Raw genomic sequence first — 15,461 nt, forward strand, 5'->3', positions numbered from 1 at the left:
AGTGGCTCAGATATCTGAAGATGGCCTATGTGCCTGTGTATAAAACAGGTATGGCCTTCTCCTTCCTTAAAGTCAGTGCAGTTAAGTTTGGAAGTCTCTCTTCCTTTATGTAGCAAATACAGTGAGAGGTGTTCATTGTGCCTCCTGAAGCTCTGGCATTTTCTCCTTTCAGGGATGTTTCTTTCTAGAGCTGCATTGGATTTTGTATCCTAAGAAGCATCACAGATGGTTCATACTGCGTTTATGTTTTGATTCCCTACATTTTCTGATGTATTTTCTTAAATCCAGTTAGTCAGGTTTTTTCTTAGATTTCAACAGCATCAAGGCTCACAGCAATTTTTCTTCCAGAGTGCTTAATCCTTCCTGGTCATTCTTTTATGAAACTCCAGTCCACTGTACTTTAAGCAAAAGAACTAAAGCAGGTTTTCATCTGTGATAAATGGACTTGAAATTTTGCTTTTGTCATTTTAATTCCAAAGAGAAGGAATTCAGTCTTCTTATGACATGTACCAGTTGCAAAGTTAACTTCAGGAGTTTGCTCCCAGATGTGAGGAATACGGTGAAGTGGGGTGAAAGCTGATGAAGGGAAACAATAACAAGAACTAAAGGAAGTAGAAGCATTAGTGTTTTCCTTCAGGCAGTGGTGTCATTGTCCATTACAGCGGGTGACAAGCAGCTTTGTCAAGCCCCGTGCCCGTCTGTCTCTGCAGGCGGGCGGTGTGATGGGCTGGGCACTGAGTGACAGCCAAGAAATGAGCAATCTCCTGATGGCAGGGCAGAAATATTCCAGGTCCCTGTTCTCAGCTGAAATAAATCACAGAGAGAGAGAAAAGACAGTGCTAGACCGCGTGCTATGCTGTGAATTTCATACGTCCAAAAATATTAAATCTGATTATTCCTTTTTAGAAGAGACATCTTAAATCAAAGGAATTAATCTTCTATATTGGAATATTAATGCAAATATTCTAGTAAAGTTTCTTGGTACTAAATTAAGTATTTTGTGGGGGAGATTTTGTGGTCTTTCTAAATTATCTGTTGGAATCCAAGGTAGGGATGACTATGCTTTGTCAATAAGAAGCAAAATTATGGAAATTTTTCTGTGAACTCCAAAAGCCACACTAAGAATCACACAGTAAAAACTAAACTAGTTATATAATCTATTTAAATTTTTTAATCTGAATTTTTTGATCTGAATTTAATCTTCATATATGGCCCAATGATGTTCTATATCATAGTTGGTTTTCTATGTTTTCGATAATTTTTTGGTGATATTTTAGGGAAACATTCACCACTTGGAAAATGATATTTCTTTCCTAATATGTTTACAGTCTTTACTAGCTGAAATTCTAATATCAGGTCGAGGGTAATCAGGGGTTTTTATTCTTTATCCAGTACATTTGCAGAATTTTTAGTGTTCTTCTTGACTGATGCTTCTTTGGCCTGGAAATTTAAAAATCCTTGCTCTGTTCTCAGGAAAATTTAATTTTAACAGGACTTTTAATAAGGAAAGTTATTACTTTTTTACACCTACTCATTTTAGCGTATTTGCCTCTTTTGAAAAAGTATTGGAAAGATTACAGATGGAAGGGAAAAGTTGTTTGGACTGTGTTAAACTCCTTCATTATATTTCAGTCCATCATGCTAAACAATGCTGACATGGTGTGGTGCCTTTCTAAGCATATTTTATATTTCTGTGATGTATTATTGGAGAATAATAGCTGTACTAGAGAGAGCAGTGAAAAATAACAATGGGTGAAAATATTGAAAAAGTATTGAAAAAAATTCTTGAAATAATGTGGATCTCTTGTTTTGGGAGGCTGAAATTTAGCACTCTTCCCAAAATTCACTAGCTGACAGTGATTAGAAAAAATGACTCTTTCTCTCGGTCTCTCCCCCCCACCCTTCCCCACCCTTTAATTTTAAATCCTAAATTAGCATAAATCAGAAGACCATTGCAAAAAAGCAGAAGTAAAAGCACAACTATTTTGTAATAGAAGCACTATATTCAATTTCTAATTATTCTGGAAAGCTACTGCAGAAAATACTAAATTCTGTATTTCATAATTTGTACAGAATTTCAGTGGACAAATATATATAATTTTTATACTTTTTTTTTACATGCAACATCACTTATTGAGAGAAATATGGACTATTTCACCCAAGAAGGGCAAACACATAAAATTATATGACATATTAAAGTATTTTCCATAACTAAAGAAACATAATCACGCTTCATGGGTGTGATATTCTATTTATTCAGTGGAGATTAATTTCATTTTACACGAGATCAAGTAGTTTTGATTGTAAATCTTTTTTATTTGTTGCCTCAAAGAGGTGAAAGGAAGAACTATGGAGGGTAAAAGGTAAAAGGTTCACATCTAGAGCTTTATTATGTAATATATTTCAGAGTCCTTTTACATGGTTCACTTTAATCTGATATTGGATTGGCAGATTAAATGGGAATGTTGATCTCTCAATAGCATCTTGGTGTACACTGCATGCATTTTCCCTTTTAAGTTGAATATAAAGGCTGTTCGTGTGATTGATCATTCATTCATACTTCACTATAGCAGCTTGTGGTATATTTAACAGAAACCCACAGCCTTGTGGATGTATGCATGAATTATGTATGTAGGAAAATAGAAATCTAAAAAATGTATGTGTACGTCTTTTGTAGTTATTTTTAATAATTATTTTATTGAATAAAGTTATTTAATGCTCCCCTCCATCGTCTATAACAGTGTGGCACATGGACATAATGAAAAAAGCCAATACTTTTTTTCATAATAATTCTTCTGCTAATTACAAATTCCCTGTTCAAACATTTCTTTCTTCTTTACTTTCAAGAAGAGTTTTGATGTTTCATTGCACAGGAAAGACCAATGAACCCAGGCTTTGCAAAGGCAGTTGTCAGAGATGATTTTAAACTGTTATAGGAGTTTATGCCTTGGGAGAAGAAGGATTAATTTGGTCTTCTGTATTGAATATATATTAATAAATTATTTAGCACAAAAAATAGCAGCTATTCTGACTAATAAATTAATACATATTATATTTATATTTCATTGCTACTGCTTACTTTAAAATTTAACTAATATAAAATGCAGTCGACACCATTGATAGTTCAATCTCCCTGTTTCCCATTATGTATTCAGAGCTTAAATTGTGAAGCTTTATTTATACCATTATTGAAGTCTTAGTTTGTCATTTTACTTAATTTTGCTCTTCTGACTGAAAATTATTTTCACGATATTTCTAATAGTAATTTTTAATGTGCTGCTCTGGAGACTTACAGCATTCTTTTGGTAGTATCATGGTTTTAACCATGACAAAGTAAAACAAATTTCATGTGGATATTCTTTTCCATGCATTCTTTCCAAATACAGTGTTGAGTCTGGAAGGACCAGATCAGAAGGCAGATATATATTTCTTGTTAACTCTTAATCTGTTTTGTATAAATTTGGTAGTTGTGAATGTGTGAGAAGAGAATTTTAAGGGAAGTTATGTGACTTTCATGAATCACTTTATGCAAGAATTATTTCTGGGGATATATGGATTTTCAGGACTGCATCAAAAAATAACATTTTAATCAGTCATCTGGATAAGAAGAATTATCCGTGTAATTAGTTTCAAATGAACTTGAAACTTGTTGCTTAACTTGTGTGAATTCCATTTGAGACACAAATAAATACAAATTTGCATTTAAATGATTTTTGGTAATACTTTGAGTTTTAAATACCATCGTAGATACTTTACCTATATTCAGGCATTTCTTTAACTTTGCAGTTTGGAAAGCAAGAACTCAGTGCCTGAACCCTGTGTGGCTTTTGGATTACAGGGTTCACATTTTCCTTGGGTTCCTTTAATTCAAAAAGAAGCTGTGGGGGAAAATAATGGAATATGGAAAAAGCCCTGTCATATTTAAGGCTGTGCAACAATGACATTTTGTACCTGAAGAGGGAAAGATTGCAGCTCTTGGCTTATCAATGGAGCCAAGAAAATGGAGCGTTCCAGAAAATGGGAGGCAGTGCATGGAGCTGCTGGTGGTGTTGTCATGACAAGCAGGAATAGGAAAAGGACATTCCTGAATCACCTGGATGGGGATGCTGGCTTTGTTGGCAATGCCTTTCACTGGCTGTGCCTCTCCCTGAGCAGGAATTCAGCACTCCTGGCTGAAATGTCTTGGCTCCACAGCCAGGGTTCATTTCCCTGACCCCACACATTGTGCTACTATGAACTGCAATTTGCATATCCTACTTCCTTGCTAGCCAAGACTACTTTTCCCTTAATCGTTATACAATTTAATTTGGAATTGTAACACTTAATTCCCAGAATCATTTTAAATTGCTAATCACTGAAATAGTTCTACTTATAATGATGTTTATAAAACTTTCTGATTCATAGCAATTTAATTAATCATTAAAAAATATACTGCTGTCATACACATCAGACTTCTAATATTATGTTTACAATGCTTTGTGCTTCAGATAATCCTGTTGAAATCTTTGGAGCTGCTTGTCATGTGTATACCAGTTAACACAAGGATGGCTGAACCCAGCACATCATAATCATAAACACAATGTTCTTGTCAAGTACAATGAAAGAAATCAATTGCTGTGACAATAATTGCTATTTGAAGTCACAGTGTTAGAAAAATAATTGTTCAATTATTTTTATTTTAGAATTGTGCTTGCTTTATAAAATATCAATTAAAATGGGCTCTATTTACCAATAAAAAGATAGTAAATAATGTGTTGGGAAAGCGGTTCTTAGAAAAACAGTTAATGTGATCTGTTGGGAAACTTTTGCAGTACTACCTTGAAAATATTAACTTAGGTATGAGACTTGTGTTCTTTGCATATATCTGCATTAAAAAGTTTCTTTGCCATCACTTTGTTTTACTGAATGTGTTAAATTGTATTCATGTTAGTACTAGAAGAGAAACAATAGAGTGTGGGGTCACTCTTTAGATTGCTAACTGGGGAACTGTACATTTTTGTGTCCTTGTCAAAGAGAAATCAACAGGCAGGCGGTTGATGGATACAGAAGAATGTTTAATTACTGTCTCAGCTCAGCAAGACTCCGGTGATTGAGTAATAATTGTCTTGATGGCCCAAGTCCTATGTTCAAAAAGACTTGGGAGAAGACTTTAAAGTATGTGCAAATATATATATGTGGCCAGTAAATGAGTTTGCTATGCCTCTAACAAACTTGGTGAAAGGAATTTTGGGAGCTTCTCTCTCTGTTGGTGAGCAGTGTGAACAAAGAGGTCATCACTTGGGCAAGATGGTGCTGAGGACCTGACATCCACACTGAATGATTTTTTTTTTTTTGTCTTGGAACTAGCTCTGGTTTAGTTCCATGGGCTGACAGCCCCTTGGGTCTGGAGTGAACATTGCACACCTTCTAATTGAGCTCCAGGGCTGCTCCACAGGGGCACTCAGGGCTTGGTTCAAAAGCCCGTTCCAGATCCACACTAAGCCAGCCCTGCAGGAGTTCCCCTTGGGACACAAGGATGTGTCTGTCACACCTTGGAGCATGGGGACAGGATGATGGCAGCTGGCAGAGCAGCCTTGACTCCCTGTGCTGGCCCAGCTGTGCTGCTCCCAGGGTGGGCCCAACCAGGGATGCTGCCCCACGCTCAGCTGTGGGCTGCTGCATTACCTTGTCCTGTAAGAAGAGTAAATGTGATGGATGCTCAAAGTACGATCTCACATAATTTTTCATTTTAGTAGATTTAAAAGTATACTAGATGAAAGTTAAAGTTCTGTAAAAGTGTTTGCTTTCATTGGTTTGTGGAAATTTATTTGAATTATTGTGCAAATTACTGTCTTGATTAAAATCATAAAAACAGCAATTATTCTCTTTGTATGTTAAACAATTAGAGAATGAAAAAAGAAATAACAAAGAATGGCACATTTTGTTTTGGTTTGTTTACCTTCCATTTACAGTATTGATTCTTAAAATATTTATGCTTAGTTCCTGTTACATCCCGGCAAAAATAAGTAAATTATTTCACTTTAACTAAAGTATTACTTTGATACAATATGTAATTTATAGGCATTAATACATAATAAAAAAAGGAATTCTGTAGTTTACTTATTATGCATTCATAGAGCTTAAGGCACAAATGTGTCATTAATTCATCTGGTCTAAACATGCTGATCATTACATTTCACAGATTTCCCCCTCTATTTATCCATGCAATTAAAATTTCTTTAAGGATATCTACACATTTTATTTCAGTTTGCCCAGACCAAGCAGCAACACATCCACTAATTCCCCTAACACTTTTTAGTTTGCCGCCTAAAGAAGTGCAGAGAAACTAATTTCTGAGTTATGGAAAACACTTTAGTTTCCTCAGCCAGGTCTGCACTAAATATGCCTAAATGTGACCTCTGGAAGTCAAAAATTTGCTCTGTAGCTTGCAAAAATAGTTATGCAAGCAGTAATTGTTCCTTGCAATTTCCCTTCTCTTTGTTCTATTAAATCACTATTTCTGTTTTCATATTACCCAGAGCCCTTCTGGGCAGAGCATCTGCATAGCCCAGACCTCCCTGCTAGCCCTGGTGTTCTTTTGCAGCCTTTCCTTGGCCACTTTCCTCTGCTGTGCTGGACACAAACTGTGTTCAAGGCTTCTTCCTCTGCAGTTCATTGGTTCTCCAATTGTTTATTGTCTCCAAAATCATGCTAGGACAGTAACTTTCAACCAAGCTGTAATCCAGGGCTCTGGTGATGGGTTGCTCATTTTCAAGCATGCTTTTTAGTGTTTCCTCCTGTTTTGTTCCACGTGGTTTGAAGGCGAAACTGTGCAAAGCTGTATCCTTGTCTTCTGGCACTTTTTCTTTGCTCTGGAGAGCACAAAATCTTGATAATGCTTGAGCTGCTGTGGTTTTAAGAGTGTCTTGGTATGGCAATTGTCTTATTGGGAGGACTTACATTGATAAATACAGAAAGTCATTCACTCTGTACTGGGGGTTAGCATTTCATAACCCATGTGCTTTGCAAAGGCATTTATCCAAATGTCTGTTGATTTGGATGTCACTCAGTCTCAACTGGAGAGTCAGAGATGGTGCACATAATCTGTGATCATGTCGATTAACTGCAGGCAAGTTGCCACTTGGTCTTTTCCAAAAGTGAAATGATTTATTTGTAAAGTCACTGTCAGCAAAAGATTTGTCCAGATTTTGAGTACTTTTTGTGATTTTTCTCTGTATTCTCTCCATGTTTTCCAATCTCCTTTCACAAAATGCCAATGGCAGAGCTTTAAGAACAAGTCTGATAGAATCTGTTTTGGCAGAACCTTGTAGGGTGATAAATTTATCTCTCAAGTGCTGCTTACTACTGTGCACCTGAGTATTTAAGGTTGTTTTAACCCTTTTTGTTTCAGCACCGCAGCAGTAATTCATACTGAATTGTCATTCACACTGGTCTCTAAACTGGTTTGGGAACTGCTTCATTCCAAGGCAAAAAGAAATTCTTTGCAATGTAAATGATGTCTGACTTGCTTGTTCTCATAAATACAACTTAGCAATGATTGTGTATAAAAAAAAAATCTAAAAATTGACCATTATACAATTTCTTTAACCTCTGTGCCATTAACCATTATTAACCACTTTTGTCTTTGTGTCATGCATAGATCGCTCAGCTATTATATATTTGTCCCATCAAAACTGAGTGGATCTGATGGGAACTTTGTAACCCATCTAGAAGTTCCCTTTACTGATGTTGGTCCCCTGCTGACAGTTTCTTTTTTATCTGCCTGATAGCCAATTTTCAATTCATTTAATTTGCACTGCACTTTCTGTTTTTATATCTCTGTCATAAGGAGGAGTTAAGAAGTATAATGGGGGACTGGAGAGCATCCACTTACACCTGTCCTGATGGTTTTTTACATTTTTTGCTTGTGATGTTAATGTCTTTATCATGGCTCCCTTCAAATACCTATTGTTTCAAAGCCAAAGAGAACTTATTTCTTCTACTATTTCATTCCCCTGGCCAAGCTGACTGCTTTCTTTTACACCTTTTACATTCAGCTTAAATTTTTAGAGATAAGATGCTGGTTGCTTCAAGGTACAGGCACACTCTAGATTTATGCACTGACATCCCAATGCTTTCTGGTTTGTTTTTTATTCCTTTTCTAATCTCTTTCAACATCCTATTTTCTGTTTTGACTGCTACTAAACATTCAGTTGATATGTTCAAAGAACTATCTGCAATGACTTCATGATCATTTTCTTGAGTGGTAATTGCTAATTTAGAACCTATCATTGTGTATTTGTAGCTAGTTGTGGTTTGTTTTTTTTTTCTTGTGCACATTGCCTTCAGTTCATTGTCACTGAATTTCATTCTCTTATTTTATTGCTAAGTCACTCTACATTGTGAGATCCTTTGCAGTCAGCTTTAATTTTTATTGCCCTACATAAAGCAAGGATGTTATCTCACCACAGTCTGGAACTAGGTTAATTTCACAAAATCTATTTTCCATCTCTTTCTTCATTCATTCTTTAGCATGAATTTTGATTCACCCTCTAAAAAACCACTCCCTTAAAAAAAAAAAAAAAAAAGAGGAAAGAAAATATAATATTTACTTGCCAAGAAAAGATTATACAAAAGTCACATTATAAATGCTGTAACTTCCAGTGGTTTATAGTATCTTATGGGTGCGTCTTTAAGACACTAATTTCTGATTTTAGCTTTGCTAAAATAAGTAATTATGTATAAAATAAGTAATTGATGTTTTGACTGATGAGAAGAAAATTCAGTGTGACCCACTCCACTGACGTACAGAGCACAGAATCCATTTGTCTGAAGTCTTTCAGCCAGAACTCTGAATATTTTTTTTATTCTACTAACTTAAGAGAACTGTTCAAGAAATTAATAAATGTGAAGGAGATAATTTTCTAAGGGTAGAGATTCTCTTCCTGGTCATAATAGATCAGTCACACAGTGCAAGGCTCTCTCTTAGTTTCTTGTGTCCAGCTCCCTTGCATGTATTAACCTTTTCTAAATTCCAGGAGCACTGAGTTAAAAATTGCAAACAGAGTTGCTGTTGTTTCCGTAATTTAGTGGATTTTGGAAGGACTGTAGAGGAGGAGAAGAGTGAGATGGCTTTCCCTTACTTCATGCACAGTATGCCAATCTCTAGCAGCACATCAGTACCCTGATGCTGCCCTAAAGTCAGGCTGGTTGCAGGTACCACCTGGACAGTGCAGTGTAGAGGAGGGGGAACATTTCTGGGAAATACTATTAATAGTTCCTTCTTGACTTAAAAACCTTAAAGGATGTTGCTGCAGAACTGAATTAATTCAGGTGGTCAGTGGGTTTTTTTAGTTCTGCTCTTCTATAGGCAACCAAATATAAATTTACAATCACTTGTACTTGCATTTAAAGGAAGACATTGGTGTTACTTTGCACTTATGCACAGTACTCCTCTGAACTATACTACTTCCAGAAATCTTGGTATTTCCTATATTAAAGAATATATCTTGAAGCTTTTTGGCAGAAAAGAAAAATTGTAGATGTCTAGTAGTTAATTCAATAGTTAGTATTAGATTAGTTGAAACCACTTGATACAGTAGTAGAGCTAACATAGTGTGAAAGTTCTTCACACAATTAGTAAATCCAGATACTTATATTAGAAAAAAAAAAACTGTCTAAAAACTTGAAAGATCTTCTGAGTAATTACAAGTGCCAGCTTTAGAAGCCTTTTTTCAATATCCAGAAACTCATTAAAAGAGGTTGAGTTCGATGATCTTTCTACTAAAATACTTCATGGATTAAATGTTACAATACAAAGATACTGAAGCAAGAGAGAAGGTGTATGCTCTGATTCTGCACTGCAGGTGTTTAATTGTCTTTTTTTTTCTTCTTCTGTTGTGTCTTTGGAACTGTAATGTGGTGATGTCCTTGGAGATGTTTTCCTTGGGCAATTACTCATGGAAATACTCAATAAGATAACACAGGCCTATTGTCCATGTGCAAACCCAGCTCCTCAACTAATTAAACTCCTTGTGTAGTTGCCCTTCCTGCATCCCAGGAAATTACTCAGAATTTACAAAGTGAAAGAAATATAAATTGCTATAAATTTTTTTCTATACTTCGTCCTCTTTTTTCATCTACTAAACATGGAACATGCAGTGCATATTTGTTCAGACTGTTGTGAGTGTGTGGAAAGTTGTACTGGAGCTTATCCCATGCTAATGGAAACAGTTCCAGGAGAAAAGCAGAGCATGTGATGTGCATCATTTGCTTTGACTTTGAACGTGGATGGTTGACTCTTTGTAATTCTGGTAGAGTTTAGTTTCCCCAATTTTTGGGGTTTATTTTCCCATGCTAGAATGCCTTTTCATTACCTTTGATACTCTAAAAACATAAGCTTTTCACAAGTTACAATTCTTTTTTTTTTCTTTTGTAATTGCAGTTGTTTCTTATCGTTACTGCTGGTAGCTGCTGTCGTGTGGAAAATCAAACAAACCTGTTGGGCTTCTCGACGGAGAGAGGTATCAATAACTTTAAGATTATTGTAGTAGCTTTATCTTTCAGAATATGTTGAGAACTTTGATTAACAGTCACTCCTTCCCTTTCTCCTGTATATGCAATTTAAATAATTAGCACTGCAAAAAAACAAAAATAGCACGGCAAAAATAAAATGCAGTCATTTTATACCCTTGACTTTTTTATGCTGAAGAAGAAAAATCTATTTCTTTCTCCTGTCAAAACTAAAGGAATTACAGCACTAGGCTGCAGAAAGTTAAAATTTCCTTATGGTGGCATATTTAAAATATTTAGAATAGAATTGAATAGAATATTTCAGTTGAAAGGGTCCTGCAAAGAATTATTCAGCCTGATGACTTCAGGGCTGACAAAAGGTTAAACCATATTATTAGAGTATTGTCCAAGTAAATAGTAATTTCATGTACACTGATGAGGTTGGAGCACTGACCACTTGCTAGGAAGTCTGTTCTAGTGTTTGACCACCTTCTCTGTAAATAAATGTTTTCTAATATCCAACATGGACCTCCCCTCAAAGGAGCAAAATTCTCTATTAGCATCAGTAGTTTCATCATTAAATCTGTGGCACAATTAAAATCTTCAGTAAATATTCATACATAAAATCACCTTATTCTTTTGTGGTCTAAATTCTTACAGCTATGTTGAAAAATCTGGGCCAAATCTTTGTTCTTACCTGCTTAACAATTTATTACAGTTAAATGAGGTTAAACTTTATCTATGCTGCTACATGTATATGATTGTATACTGATAGTTGTAATATTTCATTTTGCTCTCATAAATGAGATCTAAAATTTGTAGACAGTCATGTTTTCCCTTCTTGAACCTTCTAACCTTGATGATTTTTGGAAAAAGCACTTGCCTAATGTACTATAATCTTGAGGGTTTATTTTAAAGACAAGCTTTGATCTACTTAATGATTTTTTTCTTAGTATACTGGCACTATGAATGTTTAAATAACTTTTTCTGTAGATCTACAGTGAATTTATATATGCTTTAAAAGTGCCAGGTAACTAGCACTTATAATTTTTCTTCGCTGAAATTATAATGTACTAATGCCAAGGTTTAGCTTCAAGTGGTGCTACAAAGGAAAATGTATGTTATTGGTACTTGTTTCCTTTTGGAACTTTTTTTTTTTTAAATTCATATGAACATTGTTAAAAATTTTCTGAGGGCAAATTCTCATCTATTTCTTATTTCTTGCAAAATATAGATGAAGGTTACTGTAAACTACATTATTCAACATAATATTATTTCATTTAAATTTGTCTTAACACTTTGATAGTTCTGTGCAAAACTGTGTTGTGATAGAATGTAGTAGTTCATTGATTTAATTCCAGATGTTAATGAGGTTGGTTTGTTATGTTTTTAAGAACAAATATGAATGTACCCCTTTCCAGATCTAGAGGATCTGGTCTAATGTTCTGTGATTGCTTTCCTAGATTTTTGAAATATAATATTTTAATGTGGTCTTTAGGCATCATTTGATAATGAAAACATTTTCATACAAAAAGTTTCTCAAGTTTTCCAAGCTTTGTTTTCCTAATATCATCAAAAGTACTTCGAAGACTGCTATGAAAGCTAAAATAAGCTGTTTGATAAATGCAACATAAACATCAAGCAGCTTCTTTAGAAGAGCTAAAGAGAAGGACATACTTGGCAACTGGATGAACTCAGAGCTTCATGGCTGGTTCTGAATCTTGTCTTTCCTTGAGTATAGCTAGAGAAACTTGGTTTTCTCTTGTAGCTAGAGTTCAGTAGCGTTATGAATTGTAAATGCTGAAAGAAATCTCCTTTATTTTCAATCTGCTCTTGACCACCAGCTTCAGTTCATGTAAAATACAAGTTTTTTATTACATTCCATGCAATATTTTCCTTTAATCTAGCTAGAAAACTTCTATTTATATGTAACATATAAGATTTTGCAATTAAGTGTTGCAAATAAATTGTATGAATAGCACACAATCTACTGTTGAAAAGATTTCTGAAGTATCTACTTTAGAGCCCATTGGGCAGATGAGCTTTTAATCTCTTTCATCATTCTTTAGAGACAGGAATGTTTGACTCTTTAGATGTTACCTTCAATATGGACCCAAACTATAGTAATAGAAACAAAACAAGAACACAAACAAATACAGAAAAGCTTGCTGTTAAAAGCTGTGCATCCTTTTATTGTCCCTCCTGATTTTCTTTCCCCTGAGGAGGAGGAACATTACCATCCAGTTCTTGTCATCTTTTAGTAATGCATTTTATCAGGCTCTTGAGGTAAGCTAATAATTTTTTTAAAGATTTGTAGAGCCCTAGGTGTAGCTGAAAATTCAGAACCTTGTCCTGTTTTTCCCTCTGACTTCAATGCTTGGCTAAATTGGGACGTTATTGATTCCAAATTGAACATAGCATGGCCCCAATCCAGTACAAAGCAGGAGCAAGTTGTTTGCATTGTGAAGAGGGAATGTCTCTGTTATCCCATTAATTTAGAAATTTTCCCTCCAGTTTCTTTCCTAATTCATTGCTCATTCAGCAAATACTTGCTTTGCACTGCTCAGAGCACTGCCCATATCTTGCTGAGCAGTTAAAATTTAGGTTCTATCATAAGTACACGTAAGAAACTGTTACATTGTGTATATATGAAAATGGATAAATAAGTGTCTTCCAAAATACTTTAACTGATGTTTTTCTACACTGAATTTAACTTCCTTTGCCCATATCTGTTGGTCTTTCAGTTTATCTAGTTGAAATAATTTTCCCCTAAGTTAAGACCTTGAGCTTTGGTAATTTTTTTTTTTCTCATAAAAATTTTGGTTCATATCTTACCTACATTCCTGTCTCTTAAGATATATTTTATCTCAAGTTTTTGAACTCTATATTTATACTTTAACTCCTGGATGAGCTTCTCTTCTTCTCTCCTTATGAAAGGGCAAGGGACAGCAGACACTGTCTTACATTATACCATCAAAGTTATTCACATTCTGCATTGAGGGAAATTGGAAAGTATCATTCTTTTATTTTATAGTTCCAAAAAGATCAGTGAAACTTTGAGCAGTAGAACATGAACAGCCTCCTGCCTGGCATCCCTTGACACCTTCCACCACCCATCCCTCCCATGGATTTGTGACATTTTAAAAAAGGTTTTTAAGAAGGGCTGAAGTAAGATAGTGGAATATGGCTCATCTCAGGGAGCTCCTTCCTTGAAAAGAATAATACAGAATACAACGAGATGATATCCAAAGCATAATTCTTATAGCAGTATCTTGATAAGAACACCCCAAAAGTCTTGATAAAAATACCATCAAAGTCCCAAGAAAACAAAAACAAAACAGGAGGAATTTAGAACATTCATGACGTTAGCAAGATAACATTTAGAGGTAAGTATGGAAATTGACACAGGATTAGTAAAAGGGAAAGATATACTTGCATATCAAATAAAGGAGTTCCTAAATATTGCAAGGTTTAGGAAATGCAAAGCATTTTTAGAAGAGTCCTACACTGTGTTAAAAGATAAGATAGGTATTCTTGGTTTTAATCTTTCATCCTTCTTTTTACTCCAAAGGCTCACAAATCTTTCTACTAGCACCTTTCTCAGTAAAATTTGACTTTCTAGTTCAGTGGATGAAAAACCAAAAGCTGTCATTTTCTCCCAAATGATTTGTTGGGCCTCTTGCATTTTATACCCTAAATTCACACAAGAGCCCATCCATGAAGCTCCAATCTGACTGTTTTCCTCCTTTATACAAGAAAAGATCTATCACCCAGATTTGCCAAATAAGAAATATGAAGAGAATATTATTTGTTTTCTCTGCATGTTTCATATATAAAATATTCATTCAGCCTTCTGCTCAGAATAGGTACAAGACAATCCGTTCATAGATCACTTTACTGAAAACTTGATAGGTTGCCTGCCAGAGTTTTAGTGGCTCAAAGGTTTTGTCTCATGAACTTCTGGTTGAAAGGCATCACACTGCTGATAGAATCTGCATCCAAATGATTTCTTTTTAATAGTGCATTGAACTTTTCTTTTTGCTGACAAGATTACACTGAGGTCACTAACAAACTCACACAGATGGGATTATAAACCACAAAGCTTCTAGTTGAGTTATTTTAGCAAAGTATTTGCCCTTCCTAAGGTAAACCAGTTGCTGCTCAGATTTCCTTTTGTGCACCTTTTGTACTCTTGGTCCCCTCAGATGTTTTAAGTAATTGTTACTTTTAATCCAAAAGCCTGTAATCACTGATGTACATAAAGCACCTTCTTCCCTTCACTCAGACACACAAAAGACATGTGCCAATGTGTCATGTGTTGTTATCTAGAATCACAGAAACATAGAATTGTTTGAGTTGGGAAGGACCTTTAAAGGTCATCCAGTCCCACCCTCCTGCAATGAGCAACCAGAACAGGCTGCTCAGAGCCTCATCCAGCTTGAACTTGAATGTTCCCAGGCATGGAGGTTTCACCACCCTGATCATAAAAATATATTCCCTATATCTAGTCTGAAATATGCATCTGTGTATATTGGATCAGTCAGTTAGTTAAAATAGATTTGTACTTTTTTTTAATGTAAATCACTTTTTAATATATTATTTTAATTACACACCAGAAAGACAGTGCATATCTTTAAAGATTACTTAGATTCTTATTTCCTCATGTGATACACTATAAAGCTCTTGAGCAATGAGGAAGTATAATGCATGATTGCCCTTTTAGGTAAAAAATGCTTGAAAGCATGGATTGTGTGTGTAAAGTGCTTACCTAACTTTAAAGGTTAATATAATTTATATATAGCATCTCATTATACAGTCAGCTGTGCACCATTTGCCGATCTTAAGGAATAGCATATACAAACATAAAAACATGGAATTGTAGAAAATGCTTGTTTCAATACAGTGTGTGGGTGCCACTCAAGTTATTGCTTCTGTTTATTAAATATGCTTATGTTTGTGTAAAAAACCCT

General features: G+C 35.0%; 1 protein-coding gene across 3 annotated transcripts in view; it reads left to right on the forward strand.

Annotated features, from left to right (window-relative positions):
• Nucleotides 1-15,461, forward strand: part of ATRNL1 (attractin like 1) — a 432,283-nt gene that overhangs the window by 217,922 nt on the left and 198,900 nt on the right. For all 3 annotated transcript variants that reach the window (XM_036385270.1, XM_036385271.1, XM_036385272.1), the window contains exon 26: nucleotides 10,424-10,502. In XM_036385270.1, the coding sequence (XP_036241163.1) occupies nucleotides 10,424-10,502 (79 nt within the window). The remainder of the gene's footprint in view (nucleotides 1-10,423; nucleotides 10,503-15,461) is intronic.

This window comes from Molothrus ater, chromosome 8 (genome assembly GCF_012460135.2).
Source record: "Molothrus ater isolate BHLD 08-10-18 breed brown headed cowbird chromosome 8, BPBGC_Mater_1.1, whole genome shotgun sequence".
Taxonomy (NCBI): domain Eukaryota; kingdom Metazoa; phylum Chordata; class Aves; order Passeriformes; family Icteridae; genus Molothrus; species Molothrus ater.